The sequence below is a fragment of the Phascolarctos cinereus genome, unplaced genomic scaffold (genome assembly GCF_003287225.1).
Source record: "Phascolarctos cinereus isolate Bilbo 61053 unplaced genomic scaffold, phaCin_HiC Scaffold_4;HRSCAF=312, whole genome shotgun sequence".
Taxonomy (NCBI): Eukaryota; Metazoa; Chordata; class Mammalia; order Diprotodontia; family Phascolarctidae; genus Phascolarctos; species Phascolarctos cinereus.
In genome coordinates this window covers 208,593,688-208,619,138 of record NW_027555847.1, presented here as the reverse complement: position 1 = coordinate 208,619,138, position 25,451 = coordinate 208,593,688, and the positions used below count along the sequence as shown (strand labels likewise).

The window sequence follows — 25,451 nt, the reverse complement described above, 5'->3', positions numbered from 1 at the left end:
ACATAGTATCCCCATAATGGCATAATTCACTGTAACCAAGATTACTGAAGCAGCATCAGAAAAACTATCATTTAGAGATGACAGAGAGAGAATTAACACATTGGGAGGAAATTTGGACAAGTGTCCCCAACTCTTTCCTCAAAATTATAAGATTCTCCTTTGGACCAAAAACTACCAAATCCATAATCAAGAGGAGAGGAAATTTTGACTTTTCTTTCTTTAGCATTTCTGCTGCAGCACTAATTTGTAAAAAAGAATTGTTATTCCTATTGTAATGCCAATGTTAATTGACATGATGAGTTCCCCCACTTTTTTCTAAACTGATATTGAACAGAGTCCCTAGGACTGACAGGTGACCTAATAAGATTCCCCAATAAAGAATGTGAAGTGGCAAGCCACGCTTCCCAAGTCCAAGCTACGTGGAGTTTCAAGAGAATAGAGTTGAGAGATTTCAGTGTCTTTGCTCTTGTTAAACTGTAAATATAGAATTTTTGCACAGAGAAGCAGTGTAGTACAGGGGAAAGGGAGTCAAGGACTTGAGTTCAAACCACACCTCTGATATGTGCTTCTTGTATGACTTTGAGGCAAGTCATTTAATCTCTCTCAGCTTCAGTTTCCTTATTTGTAAGATTAGGAGGCTGGATATCTTAGATGGTCATTCTTCCAGCTCTAGATCTATAATTCTTAGAATAGCACCTAGTATTCAGTGAACAAAGAAAGCACAGGGAATAGAGTTACTCCCAAAAAAGTCTACTCTCACTCTAGTACTAACTTACATTACCTTTTCCTCTTCAAAGAGTTTATATTAAAAAAATAATTTCTTGGGATGGGGGGGAGAAGAAGATGCCATTTTTAAAAAAAGATACACACTTTATAAATGTGCATTGCAGAGCCTAAAAAGGCTCAAATCAGTCTAAGCTTATTCTTCCCCTAAAGAGATCCTGCCAAGGTTGGAGCAGAGCAGCAGCAGTAGCTGTGTATGAAAAGGCCCCCAACAGAAACACTGGGATTCAAACAGGAGGAACTTGTGAGAAGGGAAACTGAAGAAAAGCTGACAAGTTCTTTTGGTGAGAGAAACAAACAGCAGTTAGCTGGAAATGAATTTAAAAGCTGGGAAGGGTCAGAGCAAAGGGATTTTGTTTTTCAAAAGGCCAATTTATATTTGTAAGAGCTTTAATGTCCACATTTGTTAAATGGACATATTTAAGACTCATATAACCTAATTACTTCAGAGACTCATTGTGAGGAAAGTAAATATCAAAACACTATATTACTAGGAGTTACTGTCACAAATTCAACTGAAATATTGACAAGAACAAATAAAAAAGACAGACCATCCTCTTTATTATGTCAGAGTGAAAAAGCATTAAGAAATACTCAAAGTTGTTATATGATATGGTTCTCTGGGAGTGGCAGAAGAGAGACAGTGGGGTAAACTATGGTAATAACTAAAAACCAAAATGTGTCAATAAAAATTTATTTTAAAATTGGGGAAAAAAGAAGTACTCAAAGCTCATAATCCTCATTTGCCTGAACTTGAATAGGCAAGTAAAGAAAAGCTCTAGTGGAAGGAAATCCAAGCAGCATAGGAGTCACAAGTAATAATGATATTATCATGATGGTAATATTAACAACTGGAATTTATGTATGCTACATAGTAAAAAGTATTCAAAGGGCTTAAAAAAAAATGGTCACATGCATCATAATAATCCCTATTAGGTAGGTACCACATATACTATGATTCCATTTTATAATGGGGAAACAGATTAAGAAAGGGTAAGAGACTTGTGCCCCTAATCACACAGATATTATATATCAGAGGCAGGATTTGAACCTAAGTCTTTGACTCCAAATCCAGCATTCTATCTATTACACCACATTTGCTGACTCTCAGTCCCTCTATCTATTACTTTTACCTAACAGAGTAGAAGGCACTTAACACCTTGGCTGCATTTTGAATTTATGAAACAGGTCAAACCTGGGAAAAGGGCGGAGAGAATTAAATCTGACTGATCTATCTATCCAAACAAGAATTCAAATAAGGACCAAGGGTCCATCCATAATTTATAAATTTGGCCCAAGTCTGCCAAAATGGAAACTGTGGTCAGCACAGCACTAGAATGAAACAACTATCATCAAGGTGAAAAAGACCTGACTCTAAGCCTCCCGTCAAGGATAAGTTCTGAATTCACTAAAGCTGATCTATTTGGCATAAAAAATATATTTTACAAGTTCTTGGTGAGTGTAAGGCTATATGGGAAGAGGATAAGTTAATTAAAAGGCAATTCTGGCTTTGTGGATCTGTTTATGCCCATCATAAATAACAACCATATGTAACATCTTAACCATATGTGCAAAAGTAGCTCTGCAGTTGAATAACAAGCCATGGTGGGGAAACCCCAATAATAAAAACTTTTAAGGACTAAAGAAAAACCATAATAGCCTGTCCCAATCTGGAAATATTCCATTTCATGCCTTGAAAGCCATATACTCTCACAGCAGTACAGTATGAATGGTAGTCAAGTCAACATACCTCATCTTTTCCCAGGGCTTTGAGGTGTTCTAGGATCTGTGTGATCACGGTCTCACAAAGTTTGTTGTTTTCAGCCAGAAATTTTGAGTCTCCCCCATAGAGGCTGTCGTTGGAATCAACTAAGTGGACAAACAATGAAACATGAGAAATCTATTCTGAGCAAACTTTTATCTTTTTCCAAGGGAAAGGGAGTCAGAAGGAAAAACAGCATCAACAGATGTTGGGAAAATTTGGAAAACAAAATGGAAATGGCATAACCAAGTTCCTGTTGGGCCTGGGAACCTGGCTACCACAAAGAAAACATCTTATCATCTAAGAGACTGAGCTAGAGACCCTGCAGTGTTATACTTACCCTCCCACTGGCTAGTAATGAAACCCATGCTACAAAAAGTGAATCTGCTCAGTAGCTTATGAAGAAGAATAAAAAAATCCATTCCATCAGTTATGTTCAAAGTACACAACTGCCTAAAAAAAAATGGCTATCCTTAAAACAAAAACAAAAAGAACCCCTCACTAGATCCTTCTACCCCCTTATGTATCTCTTCCTTCAAGGCCCCACTCCTTGAAAAAGTTTTCTGTACTTGCTGATTCCATTTTCTTTCCTCAAATTTTTGAAATCCGGTTTCCAACCTCATCACTTAATGGAAACTACTCTCCTATGTTACTACTTACCAGACCTCTTGATTGGCAAAGCTGCTGGTCTTTTCTTACCATTCATTTTTCTAACCCTATTAGTTGCACTTGACTCTGTTGACCATCCACCTCCATCATACATACTCATAAAGCTGATGAATGTAGCAAGATGACATCTCTCATCACAGATACTCTTTCTTCTCTTGGTTTCATGACACTTCTCTCTCCTGGTTTTCCTTCCACTAGTCAGACTGCTCTTTTTCAAGGCGCCTTGAAAAAGTGGTTGAGGCCACATTTGAACTCAGGTCCTCCTGACTCCTAGGCCAGAGCTCTATCACTGCATCACCTAGCTGCCCCTATTTTATTTTTATATCTACATTCCCAGTATCTAGTTCTGTGGCTTGAACATAGTAGACATTTAATAAATGCTCGTTGATTAAAACAAAACTTCATATACCTATACACACTTGAGACTTCTCAAACATTACATAAAGAGAACAAATGGGTATTTGTGAAGCTGGTATATAAATACATACTCATCCTAGGCTACAAAGAAACATGGCTCCCAGGTTTGGAGGTGAGGGTAGGAAGGTAGAAAGAGAAAAAAGCACAGAATATGATCTTTTTGGAATACTAGCACTAGAGTCAACTCATCTGAAGCACAGCCTACTCAGAATTCAATGAAATCTCAAACTTTAACCACAAGCTCCTTCATTCCACCCTCTTTGCATTCACATGTTTAGAGCAGAGGGCATTGACATATTTGTGTCTATTTAATGCCTCAATATATATTTTTGCAAAACATTCTCCAAAAAAATACAAATTAAGGCTTTGGTTTTTCTTTAAACATTAGGAGGTCATCTGTAGGAGACTCGATATTATGAGATTTGAAGACAGTTCTACCATTTTATTTTTTAGAACCCCTACTGAATAAGACAGAATTTTTTTTGGGGGCTTTTAGGCAATTGGGGTTAAGTGACTTGCCCAGGGTCACACAGCTAGTAAGTATTAAGTCTTTGGTCTGAGGCCGCATTTGAACTCAGGTCCTCCTGACTTCAGGGCCGGTGCTCTATCCACTACGCCACCTAGCTGCCCCAAGACAGAATTTTTTAAAGTTTGCTTGAGCCTTTTTTTCAAACCTCATTGAAACATTAATATCAGAGAGCTTTTAATTTCATCATTTCCGTGAGTTATCCCAAACTGATCATCCAAAATGTCTCCTGTATAAACCACTGTAGTCTCAGAGTATAAATTTTCAGAAGGACAACCAATTACTTCAGTTGCATAATAGCATTCTGTTCTTTCATCTTGAAGCCATGGATTTTATTTAACCTTTCCCTAGTACAAGACATTTTTGCTGTCACAATTTATGTAATACATGGACCTGACATTTAAAGCCTGAAAATTCCTCTTGGCTTTTGCCAGTTATTATGTTCTTTTGTGCTGTCATCACACCAGACAAGAAAAAAGAAAACTTCTCAAGAAAGTTATAGACAAGGTTGTCAAAATCATAGTATAGAGAATGCTAGTAGGTGCTTAGCAGTCCTATGTGTATGTATGTGTGTGTGTGTGTGTATACATATATATATATATGTATATATATATATGTATACACACACACACACACACACACACACACACACACACACACATATTAGAATATGGGTTGGGAAACTCAAGGCTATTTTAACAATGCTAAAGGTAACTTTGGGCCTCTCCTAATGAATCTTGAAATAAAGCTTGTAAGGTAATTAGCTATAAACAGAATAATTATTTAACCCTTTTCTTCTGAAGATTTAATCAGTATCAAGACTATACAACTGCCACAGCACGAAGATAAAATAAGCAGTCAGAAAACTGGAACTCATCCAATTCATGCAATCTTTTGCTCCTCCTTGGGAACTTCTCTGGCTACAAGACTTGTCAAGGCACAATTTCTCATCCAATTCAAACACAGCTGTGTTAAGAAAGAAGTTTCTCTAATTTTAAACATCTAAAAAACTGGACTCCTTCCCTATCAACTCCACCCGTACAACCTCTACTACTGAAAATCTGAGGCTACAATGTATTCTAAAAGTTCTCAGACTTCACTTGAATATGTTTTAAAAGAAAAAATTCAATTACCTACAGTTTTTTTACTCTTCTAGGTTATTACCTAACGCTCAAAAGTCTGCGTCAGCTACATTTTCCAAATCTTATCTCGACTGTACCACAGTCTGTTAATCAATACCAATAAATTCTGTTTACCACCATTACTCAACTCCTCTGTGAGATTTTTAAAAAATACCAATCTGAGAATGCCACAATGCTGCTAGTCATTTAAGCAAGTTTCTCTGAATAAATTTCCAAGCCTGGGAGCACCTTCATAAACCACTATGCTCATAGATTATGCGATGTTCTGGTCATCCATATCCATGAAGCACTAGCATTGGCAGAATTTATGTAAAAAAAAGGTATCTAATACAGTTACCCAGGAGGTATTTAAATAGAGGAAAGTCCTTAGGCTATAAAGGCTATATCAAAACATTAGTTCAAAAGCCATCTACTGTAAATATTTTCATTTATGACTTTCATGAAATTCACTAAGGTAGGTGGGTAATGCATGCACACTCTGGAATATTTATTAGTGAAAAAGAAGAACACACTGCTACCTTTGTCTACGTGGTAGAGATAAGTCTCTTGGCTCATTGCAGAGAGGAGATGTAAAACGTTGGTGTAGATACGAATTTTGTCGTCACTAGTGTCTTCCCAAGTGTAGTCCTGGATCACATTTAGTAAACCTCGAACAAGAAATAGGACTCCTTGTTCTGGATGATCCTAAAGGGAAACCACAATTATATAAACACACAACTTCAGGGAAAATATTCAATAGCTTAGGCACCTTAGTTATAGCAACAGTAAAGAAATCAAATTCCAAATTGCTTTACTTAAAAAAAATCACACAAGTAAGCCAAGTTAAATAATACAGAGATCAAATTACTCATCACTTTTAAACCCTCATTAGCAGTGCTGAGAAGCAAAAAAAAGTAGGTGTCAATTTAATGGCTAAAATCCCAAGATTACATACAAATTTTACATGAACATAAAAGTTTTTGTTAAAAACCCACTAATTTGTACTAACAATAAAAAAAGATGAATATTCTCTTATCATATGAAATCCCAGAAACCACCTACAATAGGTAAGTCTCCAAGTCAAAAATGTTATCACTAATGGCAGATTTAAATTCTGCATTTCTTTTATGTTAAGAGAACTTTCAAAACATAAACAACAAACTAAGAACAAATGCTTCCTTTAGGTGATTCTTTCAGTTTGCTCAGAAAACTAAGATTCTTCCTTTTTTGGCCCAACACCAAATGAAGGAAGAGAAGCAAAAGGTAAAGACGAAGGCAATAAGAGCTGACTAACCATTTGATGTTCTATGGATACTAAAATTTAAAATCCCATGTCAGAGAATCTGGCTGGGTATAGAGTCAAGGATGAGGCAAAGATGTGGAAACTAGAGCAATCTGTTCTTCCTTAACCTTCAGAGGTGTTTTTAGTATCAGTGGAAATGTCTGTGGAATATTTTCAGTCCTCTGGATAAAGCCATTAAAGTCTAGAAATTATTGTTCTATCAACTAATCAATTAAATAAGCTGAATGAATAATAGTATTGGTTATCTAAGAGTCCATTTAGATGCTGACTAAAATAGTCACTAATTATGACTACTTTAAAAGCTTCAATGGAGAAAGGGCCATTGATGTCCCATGAGAATACTTAACACTGAAATTTTAAGTAAAAGTAAAAACATGTTAGGCCCTCTATCTAGTCAGAAAGAACCTCCACCTGGTTTTAAATAAATGAAACAGGACTGAGGCTTATCAAACTCATTCTCAAAAGCTGCAATATGAAAGGCAATGAGAATTCTATTTATAACAAATGTGACTCATTTTTGTCTTCCTATTTGCTATTCTTTTATTTATCACCCATCTTTTAAAATGAGGCAAAGACAGGCAGCTAGGTGGCGCAGTGGAGAGAACACCGGCCGTGGAGTCAGGAGGACCTGAGTTCAAATCTGTCCTCAGACACATAACACTCACTAGTTGTGTGACTCTGGGCAAGTTACTTAACCCCAACTGCCTCACTATAAGATGGGGCAAAGAAACTCACATCCCTCTTCGGTTTGTACAGCTGGCTGAAAGGTACTCACATTGCTTCTAGCAATACTAGTTTTCCCCTGCTGCTGGCCGTTTCTAGATCAACTTCCCTAGTTAGTAAAGGGCAGTACAAAGTTCTCAAAGGAGGGCATGAGTTACTGGAGAACCACAAGGTAGTTAAGTATAGAGTTTAAGTATAAGAGTTTGAATTTCCTACCATTGCTTCCTTCCCATTTAGCCAATTAACATAAGAAAATCTCTAATGCATTTAAATTATTTAATCAAGCAATAACTTCAAGGAACATCCTGCCTTAGGGCTGCTTTTCCTCCCATTATACAAATAGATAATCAGGCGAAGAGGAAGGCACACACAAAAAACAAAAAAAACTAAACCTTGGAAAAGCCAAAAAAGTTTGAAAGGAGATACACTGTACTACATCAATAAAAAGCAAAGTTATTTGAAATTATAAAATCTGACCATTGGAAGATTTAAGGTCTAATTTCCTGACATTCTTAGGGCAAGAAGAAAAAAACTGCTACTTATAATTATGCCATTGTTACATACCGGAACTATTAATAAAGTAGAAAATAAATTGCAGAGGAACTCCAGAAGGAATGATTCAGATGGCCGCATCTTTCCATCTATATTAATCATCTTTGGAACTTCAGGAACAAGGCTTACTGCAGCTCTGAAGAAAGCATCAGCTGCAATAACAAAAAAGGTCATGTATTAGCATTCTACAAACTATAGAACATATTGTATTTATGTAACGGTTTGTGAACCATGTTGTGAGAAATATGAATTCATGCAAAAAAACCCAAACAATGCAATGTTAGGTCCAACAGAAACTCTGAATTCCACAGAGGTGGATGTACTGGAATGAGCTTCCTGGAGCACCACGGTGACTTTATTGAACATACCGTACATTCAATGAGGTGGTCACTGCAGTTTTTTGAATATTCAGTTCAGACCCTTACTATAAAATCTGCTTTGGAAGCTTCCTATTTTACTAAAGTATTTTTCTAAGGAAACATTTAGGATACATAGCAGGCAGGCAGCATGAAACAACAGACAAAGCAACATAACATCTGGTTTTGGATCCTGACTCTGCTACCTACATATGAGGAATTTGGACTTGATTTCTAAGGTTCCATACATCTCTAAAACTGTGTTTCTATCATCTATAGAACTCAAGACAAGTTGAAATCTTCCTAGAAGAATGTTTTGGGGTGAGTTTGTGTCTGTGTTTTTGCGAAACCCCATCCACCAATACCAATGGTCTCTGTAGCATATTAGTCTCTAAAGAGAAGTCTGGGGCACCAAGAAGCTAAGGGACTTGCTCATGGTCACAGAATCCAAGTCTTCTTGAGCCCTGAAGGAAAGGCCAACTCTCCATCTGCTAACCACACTACCCTTCAGAATTTAGGAGGAAGATAATGATTGTGGGCATATTTTAGAAAGAGCTCTTCTCCCTTCTACAATTCCCAAAGCACAGGCTATAAGAACAACAAAATAATCAAAACATGAACCTGACAACTGACATTTTAGAATACTGATCAAAGACTTTCATGGTCCAAGTATAATTCCATTCAGAAATGATTTCCAACGATGCAAAGAGAAATTATACTTGTCTATAGCATCATAAATTAAAACTGGAATCCTATCCATTACAAGAAAAGCATCTTCAACAACAAACATTTAATTTACTGGGAATAAAGCCCGCATTTAACAAGAAGAATATGTATGCTAAAATCTACATTCTGAAGCAGGGCTTTCTTCCTACCCTTTGTTCCTTAAAGAAAAATTAATATTCCTAAAAGATTTGTCTCACAGAACATTCTGAATATCTACTAATAATGGTGCCATGTTACTTTTTTCTTTTCTTGGAAAAGACTGTATTGTAGAGACATAACAGTCTTTTACTTGAGTTAGTCCAGAATTTCAGTGTTGCAAGGGACAGCTGGAATTTTGCCTTACATCATCTAAATGAAATCATTTTCTCTGGGGTTGAGAAGAACAAATAAAATTCCTTTTCTACAAGAGAGACCTTTAGATACTAGAACACCAGTTATCCTTTCTCTATCCCTCTTCTTTTTTTCACGTTAAACATCCCTAGTCCCTTCAAATCAATTATTCAAAAAACATTAAGTGCCTACTATGCGCCAGGCACTTAAGCCCTGGAGATACAAAAAGAGTCAAAAGATAGTATAGTCCCTGTGCAGCTATGATTCTTACAAGCTCATCTTCCACAATTTATACCGTATCAATCTAATCCCTTTATACCAAAAAGTTTAGCTACTGACTATTTATGGTGACTATTCCAAGAAACCAACCAAATAATAGTACATCTATGTTCAAGGCACTGTGCCAGATTCTGTGAGGGTACAAAGTACAAGACCTTATTTCTGATCTTTAGGGGTTTACAAATTTACCTACAGAAACAAGACATATAAGTAGGAAGGACTGATTGTTTGCTCTTAATTCCAGCAAACAAACCTCCCACTCATAAGTATCTCTGAAAAAGAAAAATCTCACTCATACACCAAAGTGCATTTATCCCTACTGATTTTACATGGATGTGGTTAAGCTGGGAGAAGCCAAAGAGTCCAGAATGGTATATCCTACATACCAAATGACTAGTATGTATAATGTGTGCTGTAAGAGTTCAGAGAAGAAAGATCACTGTGAGTCTGGGTGCTTAAGTCATTGAGCAATCAATTGGGTGACCCTGAAATCAAGTTGCTAATCTCTATCCAAAATGCTACTTCATAGAAGGCAGTTAGGTAGTGCAATGGATAAAGCACCGGCCGTGGATTCAGGAGGACCTGAGTTCAAATCCGGCCTCAGACACATAATGCTTACTAGCTGTGTGGCCCTGGGCAAGTCACTTAACCCCACCGCTAAAACAAACAAACAAAAAAAAGAAATGCTACTTTGTGTCCATTCTTTACAAAAAAAAAAAAAGACAGGATTTCACCTGTGTCCTAAAGTGGACTACATTGAAGCTTATATTGTAATGCTATTTTTACACCTGTCTCCCCCTCCCTTCTCCTCTTGCGCTTCTAAATAAAGGATAGCAAGCATTGCAATCTAAGAGCTGATAATCATCTGGGAAAACAAAACACTGAAAAATGGCCAAGAAGGAGCTGAGTTTACACTTTCCATCACACCCTTAGCACCAAATCTGGAGCTCAATTCCTACATTTATCCTTGACTTATTATAACAGCTTAGTTGTGTTTTAGTTCTACACGAAAATGTTGCAGCCTATTAAGCAGTTTTGCAGTAAAAACATTAAAAGGACACACATGTGAGTGGAAGCTGCTTCTCTTTTGACCTAGCTCCAGAACTGTTGGCTTGCACATAGGAGGGAAAAGAGAATGTGATTTGGAGTCTGAGGGCTTAAGTTCAAATCCCAGTTCAGGCAAATCACTTCCTATTTCTGAGTCTCAGTTTCCTCACCTGCAAAATGAAGAAGTTCAGCTGGACAACCTATAAGAGTCTCTTCCAATTCTAAACCTTAACCTATGACCTTAAGCTGGCAACTCACCTTCACCCTCTTGTCTCATTTGTTATGCTAGAGAGATATGTGGGCACCCATGGTTGCAGACAGCTTATTATGTTTCCATCCCTTCATCATATAGGCAAGGAGGTTTAAAGACTTTTAACAATGGCCACATCTAATAAATATATGTAAGAGAGCATACAGCAAACATAATTAACATGGCACTAAGAATATAAATCAAAGATCTATTATGTAAATAAAGACATTTCTCCCATTTCACTTAAAATGTTTACCCTCCAGCTCTACTTTTCAGTAGAATATAAAATTCTGTTCTCTCTTATCTCCATTTTTCTACCTTAGAGCCTGCCAGTAGTATAACTGCACATATATCTATATCTATATCTATTTATCTATCTATCTATCTATCTATCTATCTATCTATCTATCTATCTATCTATCTAATTGCAATATAAAACAATTCCATTGTGTTTCCTTAAGATCAAACTAATATAATAGCTTGGATTAACATTCCTGTACACTTAGGAAAATATCTGAATATAATTCATTTTTGTTTTTTAGGATCCACTTTATTTTTTCCTGTAAAAATAACTTCCCCAAATCTACAGCAGACTCTGGTATGTATTCTTTAGCTAAACTACTCCTACTGGACTCAGGAGAATCAGTAAATCATGTCCTGCTATAGCTGCTTTTTGTAACACTTCTGTGTGTATGTATACATACACGCACATATATACACACATGTACACACAGACACACAAACACATATACATACACACATATATACATATACATGTACACACACACACATATAGACACACTCATGTGTGCATAAACATACTCTTCTGCTCTATTTTAGCACAAGCTCAAAAAAACCCAGTAGGTCTTCTTATCCAAGTTCAATTGAAAAAAATTTAATTTTAAAATAAACATTTACCCTACTATGCAAACCTGAAGGTTTTGCACGTGTACAAAGAAATATCTGAAATTTACTTCAGAACCATAAAAGCCTCTGACAATTTACCTAACACTAATATGCTACTAGAAGAAGACTATATAGCAACTCTTCTGGGCCTTGTCTCCACTTCCTAGGCTACATATGTACATTATGACAAGAGCTTTCTGGAGACTATATATAAATCTTTTATCTTTCTATTGTGTTTGCTTATATAAGTTAAAATAATAAAAATCAGAACAGATAAGGCTGATACAAGATTTCTTATTAACTAAAAAAGATAGATAAAAGATAACACATATAAAAAATTATAGTCTAATATTAAAAAAGGCTGTTCTCCCTTAAACAGATGCCAATTCTGATAAAGTATAACTCACTTCATTTTTCAGATGAAGAAAACGAAGCCCAAAGATAACAAGAAATTTCCTAAGGACACAAAGCTAGCTAGTGCCACAGCAAAGGCTAAGAACTCAGGCCTAATTCTGAAAGATTATCCTTTGAGCTTCTAGAAGGTCCTTTTGAATCTATAGTGTCAGAACCATGATCTGAAACAAAGAAATGCCAAAAGAGCAGAGACCTCTTTGCTCTATTTTTATAGTCTGAAAGTAATCCAAGAACAGAACTCACAAAGGTGAAGGAATTATAAAAGGCAAAGAATTCTGATTCTAGTGAAACCCAATCATGAACCTAAGAGAAGGAGCCACTGATGAGCAAAAGGCACAGGAATTCAACATGATTGCTTACAGATTTGGGGGACCTACAGAACATGTAGCCCAATTCCTTCATTTTAAAGAGAAAAGAAAATAAGGCCCAGTGGGGTTAAGTAGCCTGCCCAAGATCACATAGGTAATAAGGACCAAAGCTGGGAATCAAACTCAAGTCCTTTAACCTCTAAATCCAGCAAGCTTTCTAACGCATCACAGCCAGTGCCTCTCAGCATGTACAGAACAAAGCAAACAAAACCAAAAAAAAGAGTTAAGAACAGACTTAGATTAAAAACTATTTCAGCTGTCTCCAAGCGAGATACATGCAACCAAACAACTGATTTAGCAAGTCTTTTGTTTGTCCTAAAGACTTGAGCCTATGAGCCAGCTTTGTTCTAAATACCAACAGGCTTATGCCACGGGTAACACCACTTTCTAACAAAGAAATGGAACTGCTGGTCTCATGCTCTAATCCTTAGTCAGCTTCCTGGACTGGGCTAGCTGGGAGTTCATTTGTCACAAGACTGCTCTGGTAAAAATCACGGGCTGATAAAAGAAGATGAGACAAGGGAATAAATTACCAATAGATTATTCTACTTTGGGACTATCTATGCAGCTGGAGCTTTTGGGGGGTTGACAATGAAGCATATTTATGTGACTTCATTTATGTTTTGCTCTACATTCTCGGCAATTTAATGCATTATTTATTTTGGCTTACAACCACTGTGAGTGGCTTTAAGTACAATAATATGCTTTTAAGGCTTAGTACCACAACACTGAAATACCAAAGTAAAATAATCATATAAATTATTAAGTATAAATACAATAAGATGCTATATGCCCAATTACTCTTCAGTACATTTGGAAAATTCTGTGCAAGTTAATGACAACACTTTACATTGACAGCTACCACACATTTTCAGATCCACTCTTTCCTCTGGTCAGTCCTCATACTAAAATAAGTCAACTAATTGATGCATATCACACATCAAAACTACATGGAGGTGAAAGGTGAGTATGTTTTCAAGCCTGTGCTTTAGCTTGGGAGGTAGTACAAGTGCAGTGGAAGGAACACTGATTTTGGGGTCAGAGGATCAAAGTTACAATCCTAGCTTCTGCCACTCTAGGTGATCTCAGGCTAAGCCAATGGGCCTTGGGGTCCTCGTCTGTAAAGTCAGGTGGTTGGAGTAGATGACTTTTGAGGTCTCTTATAGCTCTAAATCCATGATCTTATGATCTTAAAAGATATTTTTTAAGAGGCAGCTAGGTGGCGCAATGAATAGAGCACCAGCCCTGAAGTCAGGAGGACCTGAGTTCAAATCTGGCATTAGACCAAACAATTGACCCTTACTAGCTGTGTGACCCTGGGCAAGTTACTTAACCCCAACTGCATATTAAAAAAAAAAAGATATTTTTAAAAATCATGTTTAAAAGAATCATTTATTAGAAGGACAGATATTTTCTTGGCCATATTCCTGCATAAAAAGAAATGTGAACGCTTTCTTGCCTAGTTGGAAAAACAACAGCAAAGGGTAGAAGGCTAATTTTGGCATACAAAATAAAATTCAGCCAATAAATAATCACATTTTTACTTCTGTGATCTTAATATATATTTTCAATTCAAACAAATCCTATTTATATGAAATAATAGCTAGGATTTCTTGTAATAGTGGTTTACCTTTTTTAATTTCATTTTTTCATTAAGAAAAATCTATTTTCTTTCTCTCTCTCTCCCTTTTTTTTGGGGGGGAGGGGAGATTCTTCTAACAAACATGCAGTCAAAACAAATTTTCAAGTTCAAAATATATGTCTCAATTTGTACCTTGAGTCCATCACCTGTCTTCAGGTGAGTAGCATGTTTAATCATGATTGGTCATTGCACTGATCAGAGTTCTTAAGTGTTTCAAAATTATTCATTTTTACAGTATTGTTTTTATTGTATGAACTCTTCTGGTTCTACTCACTTCACTTCACATAAGTTTATACGAGTCTTCTAAGGATTTTCTAAAACTGTACCCTTAGCCATTTTTTACAGCAAAATAGTGTTCCATTACTCATATACCACAATTGGTCCAACCATTCTGATTGGCACACCCATTAGTTTCAAGTTCTTTCTCACCACAACAAGAGCTGAACAGCTAGAGCGCTTTAAGGTCTGCAAAGCATTCTGCATATGTTACCTCATTTGATCCTCCCAACATCCTGTGAGGTCAGTGCCATTATCCTCTTCATTTTACAGGAAACTGATCCTCTCAAAGCAAAATTACTTGCCCAAGGTCACATATCTGGTAAGTGACTGAACCAAGTTTTTAACTCAGGTCTTCTTGACTCCAAGTTCAGGGCTCCATCCCCTACACTATATAACTACTAAACAGATGGGGTTCATTTATCACATTCAGCATATTCAGGCTAACAAGAGTTACTATCAGTTTTATACGTGAATCACCAGCTTTCAGAGAACTAAATATTATGCTTAACACAGCATCTTGCATATTTGAAGCACTCAATAAGCAATTAATTGAAATTAAAAGGATACATTTTTAGTAAAAGCCTACTTAAAGTTATTTAATCTTTCTTTAATGGTTCAAATGGTACTTGAGAAATTTCAAAGTCTTGGGGCCATCAGTGAAATAGCCAATTGTCATTGTACAATATTATAGAAGATTTCCAGTAACTTGAACTCATTCAACTATATTCTAAATAAACATGCAATTATTGTTCTAAAGTCCATAGGATCTGTATCTTTTCTAGAAAGAACTTGCCCAAAGGCCCTCTAGCATCATTCTCACCCATAACACTTAGCTAAGTGGTTCTGTTTTCAGAAAGATTTGGGTCCATTTGTGTTTTTTCAAGTTTCTAAAATATGGAATGATGGCTGGCTCTTTTTGATATATAACTATTAAATATTTTTAATTTATAGAATCACTAGACACACAAAACTCAGTCTGTCTGCACCACCTTACCCAGCCTGTCTGTGATAGATTATTTTATAAAGTCCTTACAGGAAAATATCTTAAACAGTGAAGATATTTAGGTGGCCAAAGCTTCCCTTACGTACAAAATGGATTTAAAACTCATAATTTATTTACTTCTCTTGGTCTTTTCCAAAACAAGGAACCCACAGATACATTACAGAGTTCTTTCTGAAACAAAAAAAAAAGTTGCTTTAGTAGGAAAAAACATAAACCTACCTTGGGAAAGGCACTGATTTGCCAACGCGACCTGACCTGAATGCAGATAGAGATTAAGACGTGTGAAGATACCAGTCAAGGAAGGAATTGTAATGAAACAGAAGGCAACACAGGCCTAAAAGAGAAAGGACACATCTTTGGTGCCAACGTGGTAGCTTGATATTTCTACTTTTTAAAAACAGATTTTTTTTTTCAGGTAAATGCATTGAAATCCACCCCTACAAGTTTGAATTTAGATCCTACTCAAAGCTCCAGAAAATACACATTTAGAAAAGAAAGTTTCTAAGAGCTCCTCAAATCTGAATTTCCAAATGAAGAAGTGTTTCTTATCAGTTACAATAAGACCATATAAGACAATTAATCTTTTGATGACCTTTAACATAATTGACACCAACTTTCTTGCAATTCTCCTTCAAATATTACTGCTAATGGAGAAATTAAAGAAAATTTCTTTATCTGTGAGTGATCTGAAAAATCAGTATTTAGACCACCCTGCTACTTAACAACTGCATTATTATTCTTTTACTTTAATAACTGTTTACTAAGTAAAAAGCTAAATAAACAATTAGTGTCCTGAATCCAAGAATCTTTTCTCTTCAGAACATACCCGGACAAATGCAGCAGTCTTTCTGGAGTGATTTCCTTTCATTACTCTTCTTGTTTCCATCGTCAACTTGTTCACACTCTAAAGGGTTTTTAAGTAAATTTTAAAAAAAAGTTAATCATCATTGTGGCTCTATAGCTTGTCCAAATTAACTGTGAAACACAACTTTTATAAGAGACTACAGACCACTGGCCAAAGTTCTATGCTCAGATTATATAAATATGGTTAATATGAGGGACATCTGAAAATTTCCAATGCACCACGCAATACCTACCATTAGGCTGTCAAAATAGTAAAAATATGCACACTTAACTTTAGCTTAATCAAAACACATCAGTGAGAGTGACAAAACAAACAAAATTCATCAAATTAACAATTCTCATGAAATGTAAGATTAAATATTATACCTAGAATAAATAATTGGAACAGAAATTCATATTTTCCTATTCCTGCTAATATGGATGTTCTCTACACTATCTCCAAGCTCAAAATTAAAAAATAAAAATAAAAAAAATAAAAACCTGAGTTTAAAAGGTACTTCAAGTCTGGCAGCACATTATCACCCTGACAGTTCATCATTTAATATTTACTAAAACTTAGTCACAGGTCTTTTTTTATTCTGAACCTAGCAAATACCAAATAAAATGGGCATTTCCATGTACATTGTAGAACAGGAGGGGACTGTGCATGAAAAAGACATAGATCTTTTAAGAAACTTGGTTTTTATTCTAATTTCTATTTCTTGAGTACAGCAGTAGTAGTTAAACTATAAATAAATTAACACACAAAGCTATTTAAATGTACCAGGATTATTTATTGTTAGAAACAAAAAAAATTAATAATCTCCTTTTCAAAAATCATAGAGGCCTGCCTGCACTAAAATTTGATTCCTGAATTTGCTCACTTTAAATCCACATTTAGACGGAGGAATTCTCAAAAATGTCTCAATTTCCTTGCTTATTTTTATTTTCTACTTCTGCTATGAAAATTCAATAAGCCATATGAAATCAGGAAATGTGGGGCCCATTCCACTTCTGCTACTAACTACTTATGTAACTGTTAACTTCTCAAGGTCCCAGTGTCTTCAACTATAAGATACATAAAATGAGGCAGCAAGACTAGGTGAATCACTAGTTCAAAATCTTTTGACTTGAAGTTAACCCTGAGAACAAAGAAAAAGTTGTTTCCCTTTAAACACACAAGTGAAACATAAAACAGAATACATGTAGTCTTTTCATAGAGGTGCTAAAACCTGTTATAATAATCTTTTTTTTATATTTTAACAAGGGCTTCAGGCCTAACATTTAAAATCAATATAAGCCACTTAATTTAAGTTCATCTGTATCCTTACCTGAAGATATACTGAAATAGTAGCATTTAAATTTTAAGATAAAACATTAATCAATGATTTTGTTAACATTAGTAAACCCTGCTTTTCTTAACCAAGAAAGCAATGGCAATGGCAGGCCATTAAAAACCCAGATTCAGGTCTGTGTATACACTTACATGAATCAACTGGACAAGAACAGGCTCCAGATTACAAAACATTGACCTAGTCTCCACATAAAAACTCAATTGTTGCTCAAAGTCACGACCAAATGAAACCTAGGATCAAGAAGAAATATCAGGATAAGTAACAAGCTATTCTATTCATTCAAAAGTTCCTGATTGATGGATTTTGATAAGATAATATGATGACATAATAATGAGTTAATATTGGCTTGGTACCTGCCTCCATCAGAGTGAGTGGGAAACAGAAACCACTGAAGTGGAACATGTAAAAGTTAGAATATTATAATACTTTATCAACAAATATTTATCCATCTACCACAATGTACAAGAGATCATGCTAGGGACTGTGATTAATAAAGAAATATAAAAATGCTGTCATTGTTTCTCCAAGGAGCTCACAATCAAACTGGGGAGAGAAAAAGTAAGTGCCAAAATGAAGCACAGAAAATATATGTACAAAGAGTTCTAATGAGGAAAAAGTTATCATATTCTAGTGTCATCTGGAATAATAAATCAAGAGAAATAGGGACAAATGCAGCCTTAAAGGATGGGTAAGAATTAGAAAGAAAGGAGGTGAGAGAAATACTTTAAGGCAACGGGAACTTTAGAGCAAAGGGGCAGAAGGAAAATACTGAGGGAGGGAATTGATTAATGGATGAAGAGAATATGAGTGGCTCCTAAAAGACTTCTGAATAATTTTTCACTCTATAAAAATCAATCATTGAATGGTTAGTGCTAATCGTGTTAGGCTGTGTGAGATATACAAAATTACAAGACATCATTCCCATTTAAGGTATTTTGTGAAACTTGAAAATCTAGTTGGGGAAATAGGAATAACACACATGAAACAAAAAATACACGAGGCACCATAATTAGAGGCTAAATTATGTTTAGGGACTTTACTTATTAAGAAAAGACTATTATCTATGTGGGCTGAAGTACCCAGAGAAGCTGGTTTATTAAAGAGGGGAAATAAGGCAAATCCTGAAGGGTGAGTATATTATAAATAGGAAGAAAAGAGAGAGGACAGTCCTGAATGGGGTAGCACCATGCACAAAGATACATACTAAGCAATGATAGAAATTAAGGAAAATAGTATAACTAGAGTAGAAGCTTCATATTGAGGAATAAGTAAGATACATGTCCTCAACAAGGCTGTTAGAATTCCTTTGGATGCCTCTTGTTCCTTTACATTAGTTTCCTTGACTTTCAGAAAAAGCAATACAAAACTACAAACACCACATTATAAATGACTATGTAAATCAATGGGGTAACAAAATGCATCACTGCATTTTCTAACATGGGTTCATGAATCTAACCTATTATGAACCTCCAATTCTATATTTTATTTCATATAAGCAAGCTAGCTGCTGAATATGATCCCATTTTCAAAGTAAACTAGTTACTTTAATTCCTGCCTAAAAGTTACCTCAACAAAGACAGGCATGACTAGCACATATGGAGATTTGCAAAACAGAATCAAAATGATGACAAGGTACTTACATTGATTGAGGCATTTTCTAAATAATTCCAACAAAAATATAGAGAAGATGTCTTTTAAATTTTACCAGAAAACAGAAAAGTTATATTATTTTTTCTGTGTACATATACATATATATATATATAGACACTTTTCAAATGAACTAAACTTCTACTCCACACACCCCACTACCACCACTTACCATTTTTATAAATCCATTAATTAAAATTGCCAACATTCTCTTTTCATCCTCAAGGGTGAGTGCACTGGAAACAATGGATTTATATTACTGACAATAGAAACAATTCACGTTCTTAAGAAAATATGTTAAAAGTTACACAACATGGTTTAAAAAAATTTAACTTGGATTTGGGTTTTTTTGTGCTTTTTTTTTGTGTGTGTGAGGCAATTGGGGTTAAGTGACTTGCCCAGGGTCACACAGCTAGTATCAAGTATCTGGTCTGAGACCAGATTTGAACTCAAGTCCTCCTGAATACAGGGCTGGTGCTCTATCTATTGCACCTCCTAGCTGCCCCATTGGTTGGTTTTTAAATCACAAGAAGTTAGACATTTTTATTTTCTATTTAACTGAAGATAATTTTACTAATATATCTTTCATCTTTCTCAGATTATATCATATTTATTGATATCCCCTTGCAATATTATAAATTTTGTGCAACAAGAAACATTCTTTAAAATGCAAATGCTATCAAAAAGTACAATCCAAAAAATTCTAAGTCATGAGAGGTTTTGACCATTTAGCTATATAGAAATAGATTATTTTGACTATTTCCTTTGTACATATATACTGATCGATAGATCAATCTATAAATATCTATATAAAAGCTTGAGGGGGGGAAAAAGATAAAATTGGAGGGAAAAAAGAGGAAGATGTTTAAATCTCTAGGTCCTCAAGTGCAGCCCTTTGGCTGAATCCGAACTCACTGAACAACAAAAGGTCTGTTCTGTGAAGTTTGGAGTCAGTCAAAGGACCTCACTTGAGGACCTAGAAAAATCATATGTGGCCTCACGAGGCCAAAGATTTCCCGCCCCTGCAAACAAAAAGACAGGGGTAAGAAAGGTGGAAGAATTTTTGAAACTTGGAGAAAAGAATTTCTCCTCTCCTGAGGTTATTTTGTTGCTTCATCTTTTCTTCCACCTACTCACCTCCAACCCCAAGGGCTTTGCTATTTCTAATGCTGACTATTAAAGATATTACCTGTTTCTCTCACTTACTACACAATTTATGCTTCCATTTTTCTGAATACTGAATGTTATCAATATTCTGAACGGTAATGCTATTTATGATTTGGAAGATACTGAAAGCTCTGAATATGTAGCTGTCTCTAAAACAATCAAACTTTGATTGATTCAGTTTGAGGAAATTCACTTTTAGTATATGACAATAAAGCAACCAATTTTCATGCCTCGATTCACATCAGTTTTCAGTGATTACAGTTCTATAATTTAAGAATCCTGGAGTCAGGGCAGCTAGATGGCGCAGTGGATAGAGCACCAGCTCTGGAGTTAGGAGGACCTAAGTTCAAATCTGGCCTCAGACACTTACTAGCTGTGTGACCATGGGCAAGTCACTTAACCCCAATTGCCTTAAAAAAAAAAAACCTTGGAGTCATTCCCCAGTTGAGAAATGGTCAAAGGATATGGTGGACAGGCAGTTTTCAGATAAAGAAATTAAAGCTATCTATAGGCATATGAAAAAATGCTCTAAATCACTATTGATTAGAGAAATGCAAATCAAAACAACACCACACCTATCAGATTGACTAACATGACAAAACAGGAAAATGATAAATTCTGGAGAAGATATAGGAAAATCAGAGCACTAATGCATTGTTGGTGGAGTTGTAAACTGATAAAACTATTTTGGAAAGCAATTTGGAACTATGCCCAAAGGGCTTTAAAAATGTCCATACCCTTTGACCCAGCAATAGCACTTCTAGGGCTGTATCCCAAAGAGATCATAAAAAAAGGGAAGAGGACCCACATACACAAAAATATTTATAGCAGCTCTTTTTGTGGTGGCCAAGAATTGGAAATTGAGGGAATGCCCATAAGCTGGGGAAACGGTATAAGAAATGGTGAGCAGGCAGACTTAGAAAAATCTGAAAAGACTTATATGAACTGATGCAGAGTGAAATGAGCAGAACTAGGAGAACATTGTACACAGTAACAGTCACATTATGCAATAGACTAATCTCTTCTTAGCAATGCAAGGATCTAAGATGACTCCAAAAGACTCATGATGGAAAATGCTATCCACATTCAGAAAAAGAACTATGGAGTCTGAATGCAGATCGAAGCATATTATTTGCTCTCTTTTTTTTGTTTTCTTCTTTCTTATGGTTTCTCCTATTGGTTCTAATTCTTCTTTACAACACGACTAAAGTGAAAATAGGTTTAATATGAATGTTTATGTTGAGCTTATATCAATTTACATGCTGTCTTGAGGTGGGGGGAGGGGAGAGATGGGGAGAAAATTTGGAACTCAAAATCTTATGGAAGTGAATGTTGAAAATTAAAAATAAACAAATAAATTTATTTTAAAAAAGGACTCTTAGGAAATCAAAACTTTAGATCCCTTCCTCACTTAAAGGGACCCATAATGGACCTGCTCCCCCCACCCAAGAAAAAGGAAAATGGCAGAAGTGATCATTTGCCCCTTTCCAAAGAATTCTGAAAGGATTCTGACCCCCCAGTGTGATGAAAGCAGATTTTTCAGACGCCAGTCTAGACCATCTACAGAACAAAGCTGTCCTTCACTTGAACAATTCCAATATTTTGTTTGAATTTGAAATAATTAGCTGGTAATGAGCTTTAATTAAAATTATATATTATTGGATAAATGTCTGCTACCTGGTGTTATAAGGCCTCTCAAAGGCTTTTCGTCTTAGTATTTTTCATCTGAAATGCAACAGGCTTTTTTTTTAATCACTTAAAAAACCACCTGCTACTTCATTTCTGCCTTTCATTTATCAAAAGATTACCAGTTGACTTCCTTCCCATCAGCAAAAGGAACAAAATACCCTTGTTAGCTCTTTGTTAGAGAAAATCTTAATGGGCTAAACAAAGTTATAATACATGAAGATAGTCACAGTTGCATTTTAAATCAATAATTTTCTTGTATGAACTCTTGGGATATATGATCTAACATTTACTACATAAGAACTCAATGGTTCACAAATATGAATGGGATCTTACTTCACAGAGTCATGCATAGTCTTACAAACATGCAATAAAGCATTCAGGATGACGGGATCCTTGGTAGGCTCTTGCTGATGCCTAAAAAACATTTAAAGAAAGAGGGTAAAAGCTATACAGAATATTGGAATGTTTTAGGACAATGAAAATGCATAATGCCAGGCCAAAACAACCCCAAAAAATCTTATATATTTACAAAAGGGGCATTTTTATCTAATCTGCACCAGAAATAGATCACACTAGTTAGGTACAAGGTCTTATTTTGGGGGGGTTTGGGGGGGGGTGTCAAGTAACAAAGTTTACTACTTCATACATGTTAAAAATTTGAAAGCACAGTAAGAATACATTAAAAATCAGCCCCTTAAATATACTGCCAATACATTCCAGGATATCCTCAACATATTTTCTTTGTATATTAACTACCAAGTAAAAGCATAATTTAAATGTACACAGTAAAATAAAGAACTAATTATTGTAGCAAAGAGTCATGTAAATTAGAGTACTCATATTCCTTCCTAATCATACAAAATACACATTTTGTAATTAAGGCACCAAACAACGGTGTAAATTCTGCCACAACCACCAAAAAAAGGCACTCATTTTTCAGGATTGGATCTGTTCACAGGATAATCAAAATAATTACTTAAATGTTCTGGTCTTTACAGAAGCATCTGGAGCTAACAGAAAATAATGACTTTAAGTTCATAATATAAATGGTGCTTCCAAGGTACTAAGGAGAGGCATTTCTTGCTTCAAAAACAATTTAGCTCAGAACTGTATGCCTAATAATTACCCAAATGTGTTATTATTAGTTTTCCATTTGCTTCATATTTTAAAACTATTATAATGTGGTAACAGCAGGGATATTAAAAATATTAACTTATTTTATCTTATAATTGAATATATAGAACATGTTATAAATACAAAGGGGTATACAAAGTGAATATATTTTTCTCATCAATATATTTGACTCAAGAATGCTTTCATACTTACTTAATAAAAGCTTCCATAATGCACTTGCAAACCTCCACGCGGATATTCTCTTTTTGGAACATATCCAAAAATGGCAAAAATTTCTCCTAAAAATAACCAAGCACATCTAATTAATATGGATTACTGGAAAGAAGTTGTAGAATATTTCTCTGAAGATTTAAAAAAAAAGAGAGAAAGAAAGAAATTTCCATCTATCTAAAATGCTCAAGGGTGTTCTTGTCTGACAGGAAAATCTTTAAATCACTCTTTCCTAAACTGTGCTGAAGAGAATCCTAATGTTCCACTCAATGCAAATAAAGATTCTGTGTGGAAATTTAACTATCACTGACATTTTTCACTTTAAAACAAAGGTTCTCAAATTTTTGTGTGTATGACTAGCCCCCTTGGTCAATCTGGTGAAGCCTATCGACCCTTTCTCTGAGGAATGTTTTTAAATACATAAAACACAATACATGGGATTAGAAAAGGAAATCAATTCATTATATCGGTATACAGTTATCAAAATATTTTTTAAAACAAGTTCACAGACCCCAGGTTAAAAACTCCTGTTCTAAAGTATTAAGTGTGAAATTATCTTTGTCAAAAATACTTATTAGCACAGCAATTTATAACTATGGAAATAAGCTCTGACTACACTAACTGGATCCTCCACAAACTGATGTCACTCAATCTCAACCAAACCCTTAATGCTCACTGCACAGCAATCCTTTTATTCTTTGATTGACTCTATCATACTGTCTATAGGAGCCAATCCATGACTTCTCTTCTCAAACTACCTTTATTATACTATTCCTTCTCCCTCCAAGCAGTAGACCTCACCTCTTACTTTACTGAGGACAAAAAGTGGACATCAGTCATAAGCTTGCCCTTTTCCCCAATTCTATACCTCCAAACCTTTCAATACCATGTCCCAGTCCTTCCTCCATTGCTCCAGTACTTTGACAATGCTAATCCCTCTGCTAAAGCCCTGGATTCCATTCATTCTTTTCTCCTCCAGCAGCCTGCCTGTCAATCCTTCACATACTCACTCTCATCCTCTCATTCTCAGTCTTTACTTATCCATTAGCTCCTTTGCAATTGCCTAAAAACATTCTCCATCATTAAGAAACCTTTACTTGATCCTGCCGTCCTCTTGGGTCCATATCATTATGTCCTGTTTTTTACTGTACAATTACCAGAAAAAGTCATCTATAGTCATTATCTCTTCCTCCTCTTCTCCCAACTCACTTCTCATCCTGTAAGAAACCTTCTTCTCCTGAACCAGGAATGAAACTGTTCCCTCCACAGATACCCACAATTGTTAAATCCAATGGCCCTTTCTGTCTTTAGATTTCTTAACCTCTTTGCATTTACTGATACTGCTGTCAACCCTTTCCTCTTTCTTCTCTTGGCTTTCATGATACTGCTCATTCTTGACTTTGCTCCTCCACCTCTTTTGTGGGATCACAGTCCGTGTCCTGTTCACTGTGTAAAGGTCCCCCAAGGCTCTGTGTTGGCCCATCTTCTTTATCTTGCTAATTATATGTAACTCCCATGAATTCATGTTGTTATTGTTGTTCAGTTGTTTTTCAGTCATGTCCAACTCTTCATGGCCTCATTTAGGGTTTTCTTGGCAAAGATACTAGAGTGGTTTGCCACTTCCTTCTCCAGTTCATTTTGCAGATGAGAAACTGAGGCAAATAGGGTTAAGTGACTTGCCCAGGGTCACGCAAGTAGTAAGTCTAAGGCCAGATTTAACTTAGGAAGATGTCTTCCTGATTCCAGGCATGGTGCTGTATCCACTGCATCACCTAGCTGCCCTTGGGTTTACTTAACTTTATTAAATGATTCTAAAAACTACATATGCAACCCTAATCTCTCCTCAGCTCTCAGATCCACAAATCAACTGCATGCTGAACATTTCCAACTACATATCCCATTGCATTTCAAATTCAACATGTATAAAAGAGAACTTATTATCTTTCCCTT

The 25,451-nt window shown here is 35.6% G+C and overlaps 1 protein-coding gene across 2 annotated transcripts in view; it reads right to left on the bottom strand.

Moving 5' to 3' along the window:
* VPS35L (VPS35 endosomal protein sorting factor like) overlaps positions 1–25,451 on the bottom strand; it is a 112,180-nt gene that overhangs the window by 9,815 nt on the left and 76,914 nt on the right. For both annotated transcript variants that reach the window (XM_078152870.1, XM_020965262.2), the window contains exons 22-30: positions 23,484–23,569; positions 22,491–22,571; positions 19,474–19,537; positions 17,786–17,884; positions 16,283–16,360; positions 15,676–15,790; positions 7,869–8,008; positions 5,818–5,983; positions 2,534–2,652 (exon numbers count right to left, since the gene is read on the bottom strand). In XM_078152870.1, coding sequence (XP_078008996.1) covers positions 2,534–2,652; positions 5,818–5,983; positions 7,869–8,008; positions 15,676–15,790; positions 16,283–16,360; positions 17,786–17,884; positions 19,474–19,537; positions 22,491–22,571; positions 23,484–23,569 — 948 coding nt within the window. The remainder of the gene's footprint in view (positions 1–2,533; positions 2,653–5,817; positions 5,984–7,868; positions 8,009–15,675; positions 15,791–16,282; positions 16,361–17,785; positions 17,885–19,473; positions 19,538–22,490; positions 22,572–23,483; positions 23,570–25,451) is intronic.